The 15563-nt window shown below is 50.0% G+C and overlaps 4 protein-coding genes across 4 annotated transcripts; 2 read left to right on the top strand and 2 right to left on the bottom strand.

The window, feature by feature from the left end:
• Positions 1-140: 140 nt before the first annotated feature.
• Positions 141-1213, top strand: FTJAE_2494 (RNA-binding with serine-rich domain protein; the record flags this gene model as incomplete). Its single annotated transcript, XM_037348693.1, has 4 exons — positions 141-425; positions 483-588; positions 638-925; positions 981-1213. The coding sequence occupies 4 exons, from the start codon at positions 141-143 to the stop codon at positions 1211-1213; spliced, it is 912 nt and encodes a 303-aa protein (XP_037210397.1).
• A 2675-nt stretch (positions 1214-3888) lies between these two features.
• Positions 3889-4164, bottom strand: FTJAE_2493 (uncharacterized protein; the record flags this gene model as incomplete). The annotated part of the gene is made up of 1 exon (XM_037348692.1): positions 3889-4164. One exon carries the CDS (start codon positions 4162-4164, stop codon positions 3889-3891), a length of 276 nt encoding a protein of 91 aa, XP_037210396.1.
• A 2329-nt stretch (positions 4165-6493) lies between these two features.
• On the bottom strand, positions 6494-7818 carry FTJAE_2492 (transforming growth factor-beta-induced ig-h3; the record flags this gene model as incomplete). The annotated part of the gene is made up of 3 exons (XM_037348691.1): positions 6494-7516; positions 7576-7623; positions 7675-7818. The coding sequence occupies 3 exons, from the start codon at positions 7816-7818 to the stop codon at positions 6494-6496; spliced, it is 1215 nt and encodes a 404-aa protein (XP_037210395.1).
• A 2697-nt stretch (positions 7819-10515) lies between these two features.
• On the top strand, positions 10516-12018 carry FTJAE_2491 (beta-1 3-glucan binding protein; the record flags this gene model as incomplete). The annotated part of the gene is made up of 2 exons (XM_037348690.1): positions 10516-11030; positions 11082-12018. The coding sequence occupies 2 exons, from the start codon at positions 10516-10518 to the stop codon at positions 12016-12018; spliced, it is 1452 nt and encodes a 483-aa protein (XP_037210394.1).
• Between the last annotated feature and the right edge of the window lie 3545 nt (positions 12019-15563).

Raw genomic sequence — 15563 nt, 5'->3', positions numbered from 1 at the left:
TCACGTGATCACCTGTCAAGAAAGCTCCAGCAGCCAATCCACAAGCCTTCCTACCGCCACATTCCGCGTTTCAAGCCAATTTCTTCAACTTCAACACGCGATATCGAACATAATTTCAAGCTGAGGCCGACTTTGCCCCAATGGCTTCGCGATCGCCATCTCGCGGCCGTTACAGGTCGCGCACGCGCTCACCTGCTGCACGCTCTGAACGTTCTCGTTCACCCCAGCGCCGCCATCATCACGACTCGCGGTCACCTGCCCGCTCCACATCACCTCAGCGTCGTAATGGCCGTTACAGATCTCGCAGCCGCACTCGGAGCCGTAGCAACAGTCGGAGTCGAAGCCGCAGTCGTAGCTGGAGCCGCGGGGCCCGCGATCGCAACGACAGAGATAGGAGTGCTTCCCCAGCCGCTAAGAGCACAAAGGTATGTCTTAAACAAACAGCCATGGCCAGTTTACGGGAACTGACTTAGTGTGCTTAGATTGTAGTAGAGCGACTCTCCAAAAACATTAACGAGCAACATCTTTATGAGATCTTTGGGCAGTTTGGGCGCATCAAGGATCTTGATCTTCCCATAAACAGGACCTGTAAGATTACCGCCTCCCATTTAATCGCATCAGCTAATAGCAATCAAAGTTGGAACAAACCGTGGCACGGCATACATACTTTACGACTACGAGGACGATGCCGAGGCCGCGATAGCCCACATGCATGAAGCTCAGGTGGATGGATCCGCGATCAATGTGTCCATAGTGCTTCCACGTCGCAAGCTTTCTCCTGCGCCTCCAACAGCTCGGCGCGGAGCCAACATTGATCCCAGAGTGCCGTTTGCGGGAGCACGTGGGGGTCCCCCTGGTGCAGGCATCGGAGGAAATAACGGCATGGGTGGTGGTGGTGGAGGTCGCCGTCGAGCATCTCCAGGGAGTCGGTACGGACCCAGGTCTGATGTGTATCGTCCAGGATCGCGTTCGCCTTCCAGATCGTCGGCTGGCCCCCCTCCTTCCTGTGGTGGTGGTGGAAGCCGATACCGCAGTCGATCCAACAACTCCTCTTCATCTAGATCACGCTCGAGATCTCCAGGTCCCCGGCGAAAAGCAGTCGGCCGCCACGATGATCACGAGACAAGACGACGCGGGAGCGTTGATAGTCGCGAAGGTCGAAGTCGATCTCGAGGACGCGGTCCTAAATGATTCAAAAGCTCTTCAGGTGTAATTAATTTGCTTCTAGTGGCGTTACGAGAGGATAGGGAAAAAGGAACAGAATAAACAACGGCCCCAGGTTCTAATTAGCTCTCGGAAACAAGTTGGTCACTTGTATCTGTCTCCCGTTTGGCAAACTGACATCTGACCAGATAAAGATGGCCGTCTTACCATGTTCGGCCACAAGGGCTCTCAAGAATCCCGCCTATCATCTTTTTTAATCAGACCGGAGGCCCCCTCCGTTCTATTACGGCCAATCACTCGCCCATTATCCGACTCATCTATCAATGTCCCAGTCCAATTCATGTACGTGATCTCGTTTTGGTTTCGGTGTTTCAGGACATTTGCCGCGGACGCGGTCAGCAGGGATTGCCCCCAATGCTTTTCCATGGATAGGTATGCACAAAGCCACGGATTTCGGAGCCGGGGAGTTGAGGATAGACTTTGAGTGCTACTGCTCCAGCCACTAGTTTCGAACGTATATCGACCATTCAGGGACCAGTCACTGGTCACTAGATCCCATCTACCATTTGTCACGATTCGCACCTCTCCCCGCTCAGCTAAGGGGACCTGGTGTGGGGATATGAGAGAACCCATGCTTAGTAGACTGAGTCTTGGCGCAACTCGACCCTTCGCGATAGTTTGATCCAACCAACACTCCGTTATGCACCGAAGGACGGCAACAGTGGGATGATTCAAGTAGCACCGCCCATATAAGCAACATGGTCTATCGAGCCAAGACAGCCTGATACCAGGCCGGGGTCTTGGTCTTGGCCTCAGCGTCCTTCACCCACAACGGTGGCTTCTCCTATAGGGCTGAGGAGAAGCCGATCCCACGATGCCGCTCTTGCAAGCAAGATCCATGAATCGTGGGCGACCAGGGTAGGGTATTGTTTGGTCTTGAGCTTGGCCCGGGTCACCGTTTCAAGAGGGGCCGCTGTCAGACTGCACCACTCGCCATTCGACAGTCTGTCATGCCCTCTTGTGCGGCCAAGTCGTGGCTCACAGCTGTCAAAGCGAGCTCGGTTTAAACATGCACCGAACACATAGAGCGCAGATGTTTGACACATAGCAGATCTGACACCACCAAGGGTGTCTTGACTGGAATGATGCCCACACATTCTCTCACCCTGCATATCAGTACAGTACTGGATAAGCTGTGCGTTGCAGCGGTGACATCGCATCGAGGGTACAGTACACACCTCCTTGCGGGTTTTGTGACGAGATCCCGTTATGCACTGGCCTGGATCGAGGCCGTGGCAGCTTTAAGCACAGCCGCACATCGCATCACTCTCGGCGGCTATACTAGCATTGTGTATTCACCGTCAAGGGCATATCATACCCAGCATGTGATCCACTTGCATGGCGCCAATTACGAGATCCCGGGGCAGGGTACGGGTAAAGGCGCTGCCGGCTAGTCAAGCCAGGAGGTTTTTCCCTAATCAGCTGGAAGCCTATAAAGGCAAGATTCTGAGGCCCGATGGACAACGCCTCGGCTTGTACTGGGGTGTTGAACCCCCTTTCTCACATTACTGCTTCAGGAGCCTTGCATATCCAGCATGGTACGACTAAGAAGGTGGTGTGTGGCGCATAGTGCTGTTTCGAGGACCATGGCAAAAGCCTGGAGAGCCTGGTAGACGGACAGCTGTCATAGGTCTGTGTTCGAGTTTGGCAGCTGTCTCTGACAAGGGTGCCGTGCGCGTTGCAGGGTTCAAGTCGGTTGTGCTACCGAGCACTTATGGTTCGGCTGCGTTTTCTGTCTGATCACTCAGGTAATCTTTGCCTTTGAGGTCCCCTCGGCAGCCAAATTGGGACCCCACCGATCTCTTTAGGGTGCTAGGCGTTCCTTTTGAGTTGACGCTATCATACATTGGAAGCCAGTTTCAGCTTGTATGAACCACGGCAGGTATGTTGAGCCCAGAGCCCAAGAACAGCTTTACGCACATCATCAATGCCCCGGCATGCCGCCTTGGGTCCCTTTGTTATCCCTATGGATGGGGATTTTCCAACGGGTGCCTACTGCCTCGACCCTGCTATGAAGAGCATTCTCTAGAAATATGAATAAATGGCTGTTGCTATGGATTCTGGTTGAGGCTCAAATCGCCGATGAGAATATCGGTGACTGTGCCATGGTCATAACGGTACTTATTTAGCGCATATTGAAATATCTACTTGCCTTCCTTACTCGGTCCCCGGGCCCTGGACTGGCTGGACTCTGCTCATCTGGGCAACATGTTCGCCGTGCATATTCAGTCCCCCTCACTGGTTTGACCACCTACCTGATGGGCTCGGTGCGGACGATGTGTTGCTGTGAGGCACGATGCTGGATACGACGACGATGATCATTTGAGAAACAGCGAGAAAGCCACCGGGTTTTAAGGCCTGATCCTGGGGCGCGGGTGCGGGTCTAGATGCCGTCGACTACACCTTGCGCAGCTGATCGTGTAGGCCAACGTGGATATCTATCGCGAACCACCTTACACATTGATCGGACGAGCATCCTACCCACCTGGCCAAGATCGATGATGTGCCATGTCGTCCAAGGGCGAAACGTGAGCCTCATTAAGAGGATCGGTGTCGCACCGACTATCTGGAGATACTAGGGGCGGCAGTAATGTCGAAGAATAGTATAACATAAACCACGAGCCTAAACTAAGACTATCTATCGGATACCATTTACCACTTCGACTAGTGTCTCTGGAGGACTAGGACCCAGAGTGTCCTCTGTTTCTTTATTTCTTGTCTTGATGCCTCTGGAGGTGCAGCCTTTTGAATTCTCTCACATGTCCCTGATGCCTCGGGCTCATCCTCACCTCTATCTTCGCCCTCACTTCCACCCTTTGCGTGTGGCTCACTGCCCGATGTCTCTCGAATCGCAAGATCCAGACCCTCCGCCAACACCTCCAGGAGGGCCGCGTGTCCCTCCTCCTCAGCCAGACCCGCCGCCGTCTCCTCCTCATACATGGTAACTGCTCTGACCTTTGGGGCGTTTCTGCTAGCAAACTTTGTTATCTTGTGCCAGATTTTCTTTGTCGATCAAGCCTCTTTCCGCTCTCTTGGAGTGACAAGGGTTCTGCTTTTCTCGAAGCCAAGATCGACCTCCAAGAAGAAGAGACCCCTGTTCCGCCACCTGGGGTTCGTGTCTTGGGGATCGACCTTGTGAAGGACAGTTACAAGAGAGTACAATAGGCAGGAGAGGAGTTTACGCCAAGCATCATGTCACTTATCATACAGCACCATGTCCAAAGTCTCATGCTTCTTCGCATCGCATCTCGCGGGGCGATCATACCAGGATTCAACATATGGCCCGAAACAAGACTTTGGACCGAACAGGCGGGAAGTACGGGAGTGATGGATAAGCCACAGGCTGGCAGCGTTTATGGTGTGGGTTGCGAGATGTGCATCATTTCATAGGGGTGTGAGAGTGTGAGTGGAAGTTTTGCCTGAGACGGACAGGCCAGTCCGTTACGGTATGGTACGGTATGGTACGGTACGGTGCGGTACAGCACAGGACGGTCCGGTCCGGTGCATTATGGGGCGTGAGGTATAGGACACGGACGCAGGCCCTGAAGGACTCTGCCAGAAGTGATAGGGAGAGCTGACTGGGGTACTGGTTTGTGGGGGATGCGTTGACAGACGGATGAGTCTGGCAGAGCAGCAATCCGATGATGCGGCTTGGCGCATGAGCGACACACACAGAGAGGCCGACATGTCACTCGCTTGATTTTGAGGCCTGTAGCATATTGTACCGATTATGAATCTTCGAAGAGTCGACTCAGTGAGCGAGCGAGCGTGCGTGCTACTCTTTCGGGTGGGGGGTGACAGGTTCTGGTTCTGAGCCTGATTCCGATTCCGATTCCGTATCCATTCATAGTGGGCAAAATTACTGATTCATGATCCTTTCCACCTCCTGACTCTCTTTGGTTGAAACGGTTTCCATCGTCGCCGAACTAAGCTTGTTAGTCGAGTAAGGCGAGGCAGGGCAAGGTATCTTAGTCAATTAGTTTAGTCGCTGAGCGGTATATTACAACGGGAGACCTATAGCGGGTCTATCGCGTTTATTTATCACGTCTTGATTTGACTTGACTTTATTACATGCATGGCCTGTCGTCCGTGTATTCGGCGTATCTCAAATATTGCCTCCTGTGACTGTGGATTTATTCCCCGTGCTTGAGCCGTCCATTGGATCCATGTTTGTGATAACGAATGACTCAGTTGCCAAGGAATGGATACTCGTTACGAAACATTTACGCTCCTCTTCTGATCTACGGATTTCCTCTTCCTGTATGTATCTCCGGGACAGGTAATTGAGTAACTCGCCGTCGCCTCAGTAATAAGCACCTAAAGAACATGATACAGCCAAGGCTTTACCTACTAACTAACCTTACCTTACCTTACTTACACCTGTGCTAGCGCAGCCTGCTTCACTTACAGGCAAAGATACATGCGATAACCTTGTCAATCAAACGCACCGCCCGTTCTATTCCCCCTAGTTACAGATTCTCGGGCTTTACCTATTAAGGTTATCGGCCGAGACACCGACAGGCTTTTCCATTTCTAAATTCTGCTGTACCCCACGAACCAGGTGAGCAATTCTGGCCGGGTTGCTTTTGCCAGGGGCTTGAGATGCTTACCCTAGACCCCCCCACAGCGGCATCTTCCGTGCGCTATGACAATTTCGCTATACCGTTTGTACCAAAAAACTTGTATTTTGTATACTGAATATGGCAAGTCGTGGTGCCATTTACTTGGTTTCTAACTCTTACAGTATGTAACTACAGTAGTACTGACCGGATGACAAGGATTATCTTTGTGGCAATCATAATCGCATGCATAACACCCGTGGGCTTGAACGGATCTAGATCTCTCCGTGTATCGACAGGAGACTAAGGGGAAACCTTCACTAATCACTTAACACGCCTAGAGGATAACGATATCCGTTCAAGTTAAAAAACCCTCATCCGAACGACAGTACAAGACTAATGATCCATGTCGTCGGAAGACTTGACTGACGCGGAGTTAATCAGAAGTCCGGACGACAAGTACCATGACTTGTTTCGCCAAGAAGTTCGGTCCACGTTGATCAAACACTGTCTGACCAAGAGCAAGATTTGTGGAATCCCAGGGAACACACTGGCCAAAAGGAGGATGTTTTCTTCCGTTAACGACTGTTGGGGTAATTATTGATCCAACGATAGAGAGATCTATACTACTGCAAAGCCAACCGATCCAAAACACCAAAGCTCAAAAAGGCGAACACAGAACAAGGAGGCCACAAGAACACCAGCTCCTACTACAAGAGCGCCATCCCCGCACCTATACCCACGATACCCAATGCAGCACGGGCAACATGTGCTGTGGCCCGAGGAGCAGCCACTCCCCTGCTTGACCTTGTTGTGAACCACGGCGTTGCCATGGCGTTGTTCTCGGCATCATCTGCCGGTGTAGGCGTTGGTGTGTTTGTCACTGGACAACTCGCGGTACAAGGGATATCCGAGTCGAAGACATCGTCAACGCCAGCAGACTTGAACACAGGATTTTGAAGCCAGAGACTAGGGTTAGGAGCCGCGTTGGCCTCCTTTGGGTTATTGACATTGGAGATGATGTGGAGGATACCATTAGAAATGAGAAGGTCAGTCGTGATGATCTTGGCCGAGTTGACGAACTTCTCATTACCAATTTGGCGGACGTGGACCTCCTCTCCCGTCAATGTGGTCAGAGATGTGGCATTGTCAAGGTCAGTCGAGACCAGGACCTTGCCCGGTACAATGTGGTATCCCATGACACTCGCCAGCTCCTTGGTCGACATGCCGCTGAGTGCACTGCCAACCATCTCCATAGCCTGATCTCTTGGAGCAAAGACAGTGATGTCCTGGCGACCAGCAAGATCAGGCATGAGGCCAGCTCTGAAGAGTCCCCCGAGAAACGAGTCAACCTTGCTTGCCATGAGGACCTGACGAATACCAGAGGGCGGAATCAACAGACTGTCAACAATCTGGATGAGTCCGCCTTGAAACTTGATATCGTAATTGATAACTGTAGCTCGATTGCCCAGCCGGGTGCTGAAGATGACATCGTCAGGCTGTTTGTTGATAAGGATGTTCTGACCAGCAGTGACATTGCTCCACTTAGGATTGAGAAGAAGGGTAGGCTTGACATATGCAGGCCCCTCCTTCAGCTTCATTGTGCTTATAGTACCCTGAAGAATGTGGTACTGAAGAAGCGGAACAGTGACCTTGGCATCGTTCGGGTCCCAAATATTGGAGAGAGGAGAATAGGGGATTTGGTTGAAAGCATCATTGGAAGGAGCAACAATCTAAGAAACATCAGAAATTAGTCGTTGCCCCCTGAGGCTAGGAGTCAGACTCAACTTACGGTGACACCCTCATAGCTGGGCAGTTGCAACAGGACATCGGGGAATTTCTGAAGGCGTTAGATAACAGTCTTTGGCTCACAACGTAACAAATTTCATACCTGGATCAATTTGTAGTATGTTGAAAGCTTGGGATGCCTTGACAAAACACTGCCCAGGTCCATGGGCAGAGCTTCAGTGGCATCATCAGCAACTGCCAGTGACACAAGACTGGCAATGCCAGCAAATACTCTAAACAGAAGCATTGCGTAGTTATCTTTTCTTTGAAAAATGAATGTGATGAAAACCGAAGAGGCAAGCTTGTAATGATAGGAAAGTAGCCTATACACTATCTGGTCTACAAACTCCAAGAAAGCGTTGACTTTGGTGAGCAACCTTGTAGTATCTGGCGCAGAAGTGAAAGATCAAAGAAAGTTCGGTGAATTGTTTCAGACAAATGAGTGAAATGTGAAATAGGGAGCGTGGTCAACACGGTAAATGAGCGAAGTCCATCCAGGAACGATGGGAAGAAATGCAGAAACCCGGAACCGAAAAACGGTCACTCGACAGGGCTTAATAGGTCTCTCAAGAGACGAGGCGCTGACATCCTCCTGTACGGATATCCCGCCAGTCATAGGAATTTTGGAAGCTAATTAGAGCCGAGTAACGCTTATGGTGAGGGGCGTAACTGGTAGCCTCATCAAGAGAGCTTCCAGAACTCGAACGCCTCACGAGTGACACCCAAAAACATCGCCAAGCCTCTGCCATTGCTATGCGGTACGAGTACGGCACTTGGGAGTCTGGGAGTGTTGTAGCATCCGCGGATCGGCGGGCATGCCGAAATTGACCCCTGGACCCTGCTAAGAACCCTGCATTGCAAGGATGTCGTTAGTGGCCCAGATCTCCGGATTGGGACTGACGACCACGAGCCACCATTTCATCCAATAACAGGAACCCTTGCTCACTCAAACATGATCAGATATCATCCAAAGTATAGCCATTGAAGATGTACTGAGGTCATTTCTTGGGCCGAGAAACATGGGTATTTTTTGGTCCGCACATCCCGAGTAGCCATCAACCAATGCACCTTGGCATTGCTGCGTCTTGTATTCCAAGAATTTCTTGGTCTTGGTGACACCATACGACCCTCGTAGGGCTTATTATAATGCTTCCTGACACTTTAAGGAAGAGAGGAAATCACCAGAAAGAGAAAGTTGTGTGGTCAGTGACGAGACACGCCGTAATATAGTAATGGGAGAAAGCGTCGGACGTTGGCCTCGTCTAAGTGTCTGAGCATCGTCGACCAGTCGGCGACTTAAATTTGGACCATATCGGTTTGTTAAAACCATATCAAATGTACACGTAAAGCGCCTCAAGAAGCCATTTGCCTCGACTTCGTTGGCTCTGGAAATGGCCTCAACCCCGTAGGACCCAGCCAAGGGCGACTTGTGGTTCAATTTGACCATGTCCAGTTCCGAACTCCTCTTAGTAAGGTGTGATGGCACTCGTGGCGCTATTCCCTGGTGAAGCTATCGGTCCCGAGTATGCGGTACGGATACTGCGAGTTTTCCGTTGAAAGATACAGACAATCCACCAGGTAAGCAATTGTCATATCATAGTCATTGGTGTTTCAGCTACCCATCACCTCAAAGTTAGAACGAAGCACACACCGCTGCCGTAGGTAAGCTTGCTCGAGGTTAGTATTGACAGAGTTTCCATCGAGCCGTGGGGTTAGAGTACCAGACCCAAACATATCTGGTCATGAGTACACCAAGTTTAATGGATGTTTGCCGAAAGCCTGCCTAGATGGTCATGATCCTAGGTCGGCTGGGTTCCGTTCGGGGCGTGCAAGTCGAAACAATTCTGAAGTTACACCGGGCGTTGACCTAGACGTCAACTCCTGATCGCCATACATTATTGCTAAGTGGAAATAGAGTTGAGGAGTTTGAATAAGCGGGAGGGGCGTGAGGTTTGTCTCAGTCATAGCAAGTTTGCTCTCACGAGCGATTCGTTGCCGTTATATCGTGCTCGCTGAAGCTATAACGCCAGGTCAAAGGGGAAGCCGGAAAGGGCGGATGATATATGAGTACTATCAGGTACTATTAACCCACTGAAGCCCTCCTCAGATGAACCGGAAGATGGTCGTAATAGACTGCCTCTATCCAAGGTAAACGGCAATGTTCTCATAAAACTGGGGGCAGCGGAAACTCGCCAGATCACGCTTCGGTTCCTGCATAGGGCGGGAACTAAAACTCAAAAGGAAGTTCTATTGTTCCAGCCATCGCGATAGTGCACACTCAAATTCGGCCTAAAAAGTTTGTCATCGACGGTTGCGAGAGAGGGCGAGGGCTCAAGACGGCGACGACCGCGCTGAGAATGATGGTGATGGTGAGGAGGATGGAATGCAGTGACCATAGTTCAGTGGAGCTAATATAAGTTGAGGTACAGTGCTGATGAAGCTGCGCACAGTGATCGATGCGGTCATCGCATACAGTGTCGATCGACTCAACACTGTACTTATACCTAGTCCGATCGACTTACAATCCATCTCATCCCGTTCTTAGCAACTCGTGTTTGTCCTGCCAATCAATCAACGGATCAGCCTCGTTCTCGATTTCTCCATCCAGTGATGGCTTCATCATGTTCAGCTTGACTGGGCTTAGCCTTTCCTCTTCTCAGTGCCACAATTCTCTATCATCCGCCAGATCTTCCCCCTTGGCCAATGAATTCGATACGTGATCCCATTGTGCGATTTCTGACATGAAAGAAAAATCTGAATTTGGCTTTCTCCTTGACTAGCTATTCATTCCTTACCTTGTACTGGTTCCTGACTAGCCCAGATCACCTTGGATCATGAATGTCACTGTGGTGTTGAATCTTATCACAAGACTTCTCCCCTCTAAACAAATCCAGCCTCTTCAGTTTTATTCACTCAAATCTCATTTCTCACCTGCTTTTTTGACATGAATAACCCATATCGAAAAAGCAGTTACGGCGGGCATGACGGCCCTGGCCCGACTGATATGTCACGAAGGTCTATGGACGCCAGTGGTCCTCACGAGGCAACCTCAACAGGATACCGCCACAGTATTGACCCTGGACGAGGTTCAGGTTCAGGTTCGGGTGGTCACGGCGGCATGTTCAGTATTCCAGAGTACTCGAGCCCTGCCTCAGAGTCTGAATCTACATCTGGCTCAGGAACTCAGATCGACGAGCGAAATCGATACTTTCACTCAAGGAGAGTGAAGCCAGGCGAGGTTGAGAAACCGTGGCTTGAAAAGACCAACCCCAAAGAAAAATGGGTGACCATCCTTCCCATTCTTGCAATCTTCCTCGGCCTCGCGGGTTCTGGTTTTCTTGTCTGGGATGGCATTCGAAGTGTAGTCAAGAACAAGTATTGTCTTGTTATGGACGAGGATTTCAGCCAAGGTCTGAACCCCAACATTTGGACTAAGGAAGTCGAAGTTGGTGGCTATGGGTATGTTGAATCATGCTGTCTCTTTCTCGCTTACACAGCTAACTCTCACAGAAACGGCCAATTCGAGCAGACAACTAACACAGATGAGAATGTCTATGTCGAAGATGGTAAACTCATCATCAAAGCGACTGTGCAGGATCCCAAGTTAATGCAGAAGAACAACGTCATCAATCTTCTCAAGGCCGGCACTTGCACCTCTAAAGTCTGGTCCAACTGTGTTGCCTCCACCAATTTGACTGCTGGAAATAACAGCGTGGTTCCTCCCGCTCGATCTGGTCGCATCAATACCAAGAAGGGCGCCAACATTAGGTATGGCCGCATCGAGGTCACCGCCAAGCTCCCCGAGGGTGACTGGCTCTGGCCTGCTATCTGGATGCTCCCAAGACAGAGTGTCTACGGTGCCTGGCCTAGATCTGGCGAGATCGACATCATTGAATCTCGCGGAAACAATTGGACGTACAAACAAGGCGGAAACGACATTGTTTCCTCGGCACTACACTGGGGTCCCAACTCTGCCAACGATGGCTGGTGGAAGACCAACAACAAGCGAAAAGCCCTTCACACCACCTATAGCGCTGGTTTCAACATGTTTGGCTTGGAGTGGTCTGAAAAATATCTCTTCACTTATGTCAACACCCGACTCCTCCAAGTCACATACACCAACTTCAAGAAGCCCATGTATAAACGAGGGGGGTTCCCCGACGTGGATCAGAATGGCACCCGGCTCACTGATCCATGGACCATCTCACCTAATGTGAACGCGCCATTCGATCAAGAGTTTTATCTCATTCTCAATGTCGCCGTGGGCGGCACGAATGGGTGGTTTGAGGATGGAAAGTCTGATAAACCGTGGTACGATGCCTCGCCGACGGCAAAGAAGGACTTTTGGGACGCAAGAGAGCAGTGGTATCCAACTTGGACACAGCCACAGCTTGAAGTCAGCCGAGTACTCATGATGCAACAGTGCAATGGCAATGAGGATCTATAAAAATGAGAACAAAGTAATGAACAGTGATCCCGGGGATCATTGTTTGATGAGATATATATATATCAATTTGAGGCTAGTTTTACGGTACAATCTTTCTATTTGAAGAAGTTCTTTTTTTTAATAGAGTTGAATTCAAACGAAAAGGCATCATATAAGTTCCACTGTACCGTCACCGTTCAACACACAGTTGAAAGGTGAGAGTTAATACGAGTGTCTTATAAGTCGTCTGACTGCACGTTTACGGCATCTCAACACCAAGATTCAAGTGCATGGCTTCAGGGATTCCTATCTATTGTGCTGCCGTTGTGCTAACTTACATCAAGTATCAACAGCCGTTTTTACCACTTGGTGTTGGATATCCTTTTACTAATCTTTAGGGGTCCGATTAACAATGAAGTCCATATCTACTGGCTTTTTGATTGAGCAGAGCGGTACCAACAACATTAATGTCCAACTTTTCGTATAAAGTCCTGTGTAATGCGTCACGAGCTACTGAGGCTACCGAGATGTTTGCTTTCGCTGCCCACCCATTGGTAACTGATTCGTAGCTGATCTTCTGTTTTCTCATAACCGTGACTCAAGTATGGTAGATTGCAACAGCATTGAGGAATTCAGCATGTCAGGCAATACGATCAAACTTCGATAGAGACGAGTTTATAGCCACAAACGCTAGTCGTGACCACAACACTACCTCTTCGGCCCACAGGATAGGAGCCGCCGAGCTCTGACCTTCTGACAGCGCTCTGCGTGGATTTGTGAAGGCGTCTCGTGCCAAGGCTATACGTATCTTGGTATTTGTAATGAGGTGTTGGTGGTGTTTGAACCAGGTCTGCGGAACGAGCTTCTACTAACATGTCGAAGGCGGAGGCGCCGAACTTCGGGAAGCGTAGAGGCGTCCTGAGCCCACCAGTGGATTTATAAGGCTAGTACAATAACGTCGAAAGCAAAAAGGTTGATGTTGACGATGAGCGCTACAGTGAGTTCTGGCTCGGTTGTAGGGTACCAATCCAAATCCGGATCCAATGAACGTTGCGGTGCGCTTACGACTGGTATTAGCTCAAGGTACCAGGGGAAGATCTGCAATATGAGAACTGTAAGAGGTGAATCAGATTTCAATAACGGTGACTAAGTAACCATAGAGCAATCGTTTCAGGTACAGAAGAGTATGTAACTCTACCGCACATCACGGTTTGCATCAAGGTTTAACGCCCATCGGTATAGGGACTCGTCGCTTATCTGCAAGATACTAGATATAAGGTTGTTTGCTTTATGAGCCATGGTCACAGAGCCAACAGTTACTGTACTTTAGTTTCGGTAAAGCTGAATCCCTGCAGACTCATGCGGTGCCTGGAGTCTTGTGACTGGGTCAATAGGCGAGGGGAAAGCCAGGCCAGTAGAAGAGACCCAAGGCGTGTAAGTGAAAAAAAGGGTCTAGGGCGGAGGATTGTGATTTTGCCCAAATAGTAGTTCGACTTCAGAGCGGAAAGGACGGAATATGCCCATGATATGATTTTGATTAATATTTCCGCTGCCTAATGAAGTCATAATCCCCTTGTCCCTATTCAGGGATTGGTAATTCACTATCCGAGAGCGAGCGAGGGAACCGAATATAGATTTCAAGGCTCAACACTTTAGGTCTACTGATGGCTGAGATATGATCGACAAATGTGTGAAACATCAAAATAGAATGATGATGGAAGTGCGGGGGTGCCATATGTGGGCTCGGACTGAAAATGGAGAAGCAGTCTTCAGCTATACAGTCGGAGCTCTTTGGCGGGGGCCTGCAGAGGATGGCTATCTTGTCAAACTGAACTCTTGCGCCAACCGTCTTTCCGCGATGGTGAGTAGTGATAACTGGCAAGTAGAATCTCGATCGCTAGGATGCCGCTGTGGTCTAGGCCATCTGCATCGATTGCCCTATTGATGAGCGAGAGGCCGGTTCAGGTCGGCAGCAAAAGCACTTTAACCAAGGCTTCGATTCACGACTCGCCAGGGACATTCGATGCATTCCTTATGCCATGCATTACTCTCGGGACGGCGCGAAGTTTGCAGCCATTAAAGCCACAGACAATGGTAGGCTCTGGGTCGGCCGGTTTGGTACTGAGGAGGAATGGTCGATGACAACCTATAGGTGTGGGCAGTACCGAGTAAGCGCAAGTCCCGGCCCCAATTGATAATGGAGGATAATTCTGTTTGTAGTAAGGTAACTAACTAGCTGTGTTCCATTGGCAGTGTGAGGCTGTTATTCCATTCACGTTGCTTGCTTGGCTGTAAGATGATAAGTCAATGCGAAGCAATGCACAGTCAAGACTTTTGTTCCTGCATCAATTCAAGCCAAGGGGATGCAGGTACAGCTCAATCTGCTCTTGTCCCCACGTCAGACTGCATTTCCTACTACTTAAGGTAGGTAACAAACATTGTGGCCGCTTTCCCTTTCCCGGAGCTCACAAACAAGCCACAACACGCCACTGAAGCTGTCACAGTGACACTAGGGGAGGGGCAGATCTATCCCGCTTACCCAATTTGCGTATCAATCGTGAAATACGAGTGTGTGATTGGTTCATGTGCAAGATCCCTCTAGGCCTAATACAGAACATACTTTATCCGCAATTCCACTTCAGATGTGACAGTCGCAGTCAGCCAAAACACCAACACAACGGAAACTCATGATAGCGAGAGGCAAGAGATGTTGACGATATCAGAACTTCAGCTGTGCCTAGACAGAGAGACCTCTTTATGATAGGCAGGTTATGGATCGTTATGGAATCGCTCATCAACAACTTCATGCTCCCGTCGCCCTACAGGTCCACGTCGTGTTTACAGTTTCCGGCTCTCCCGCTTCAACCGGTTCGCAGAACCAGACGCCACTTACAGTACAGCAAGTCTCTAGATCCAAGTGGCACGGTCCAACAAAGGCAGTACTTGCCACATTATATTACGTTCTGACTTCCTGATATGGGTCGTACCCATGGATCGATCCTCTTGTTGGAGGATCACAAACAATAGGCTTGGCTCTCGATTCAAGCTTGGCATTCACGAGCTGGATGAGGTATCGGTCAGGTTTCAGAACGACAAAATGCTAACAACAAGCTTTGTGCCCACATGGACTTGTCTCGTTTCCAGCCACCCGGGACAATCTCTTGTGCCATGCGCTGGACCCCGGTCGACTAGTCTGAGACACGCCTACACCAAGACCAACAGTCTAGGAACCGCTAGCCACACTTTACGGCTCCAACATAATCGTCACCCCTCCGTTTCTTGCACGCTATTCCATCTAGACCTAGGGCTGTCCGGCTCGACGTTGGTTGTAAGGCTTGCCTAGAGTCTAGTCGTGGTCATCCAAGTGGATGTCCGTGATCCGCTTCGTACAGCTTCTGTCGCGATGCCCGACCTCATTGTCTCGCTGTCTAGCCGTAGTGGCGTGGTCGCCGCATACTGGTTCTCCCTCCGAGCAAGAGAATAAAACTTTAACATGCTGGTCCCCGATTCCTTGGCTGAGTCTGGCGCAGAAACTTAAACACTGAAGCTCAAACAGGTTTGTTTAA

The sequence above is a fragment of the Fusarium tjaetaba genome (genome assembly GCF_013396195.1).
Source record: "Fusarium tjaetaba strain NRRL 66243 chromosome Unknown NRRL66243_c0000046, whole genome shotgun sequence".
In the NCBI taxonomy this organism is placed as follows: domain Eukaryota; kingdom Fungi; phylum Ascomycota; class Sordariomycetes; order Hypocreales; family Nectriaceae; genus Fusarium; species Fusarium tjaetaba.
This window is presented reverse-complemented; position numbering and strand designations above follow the sequence as displayed.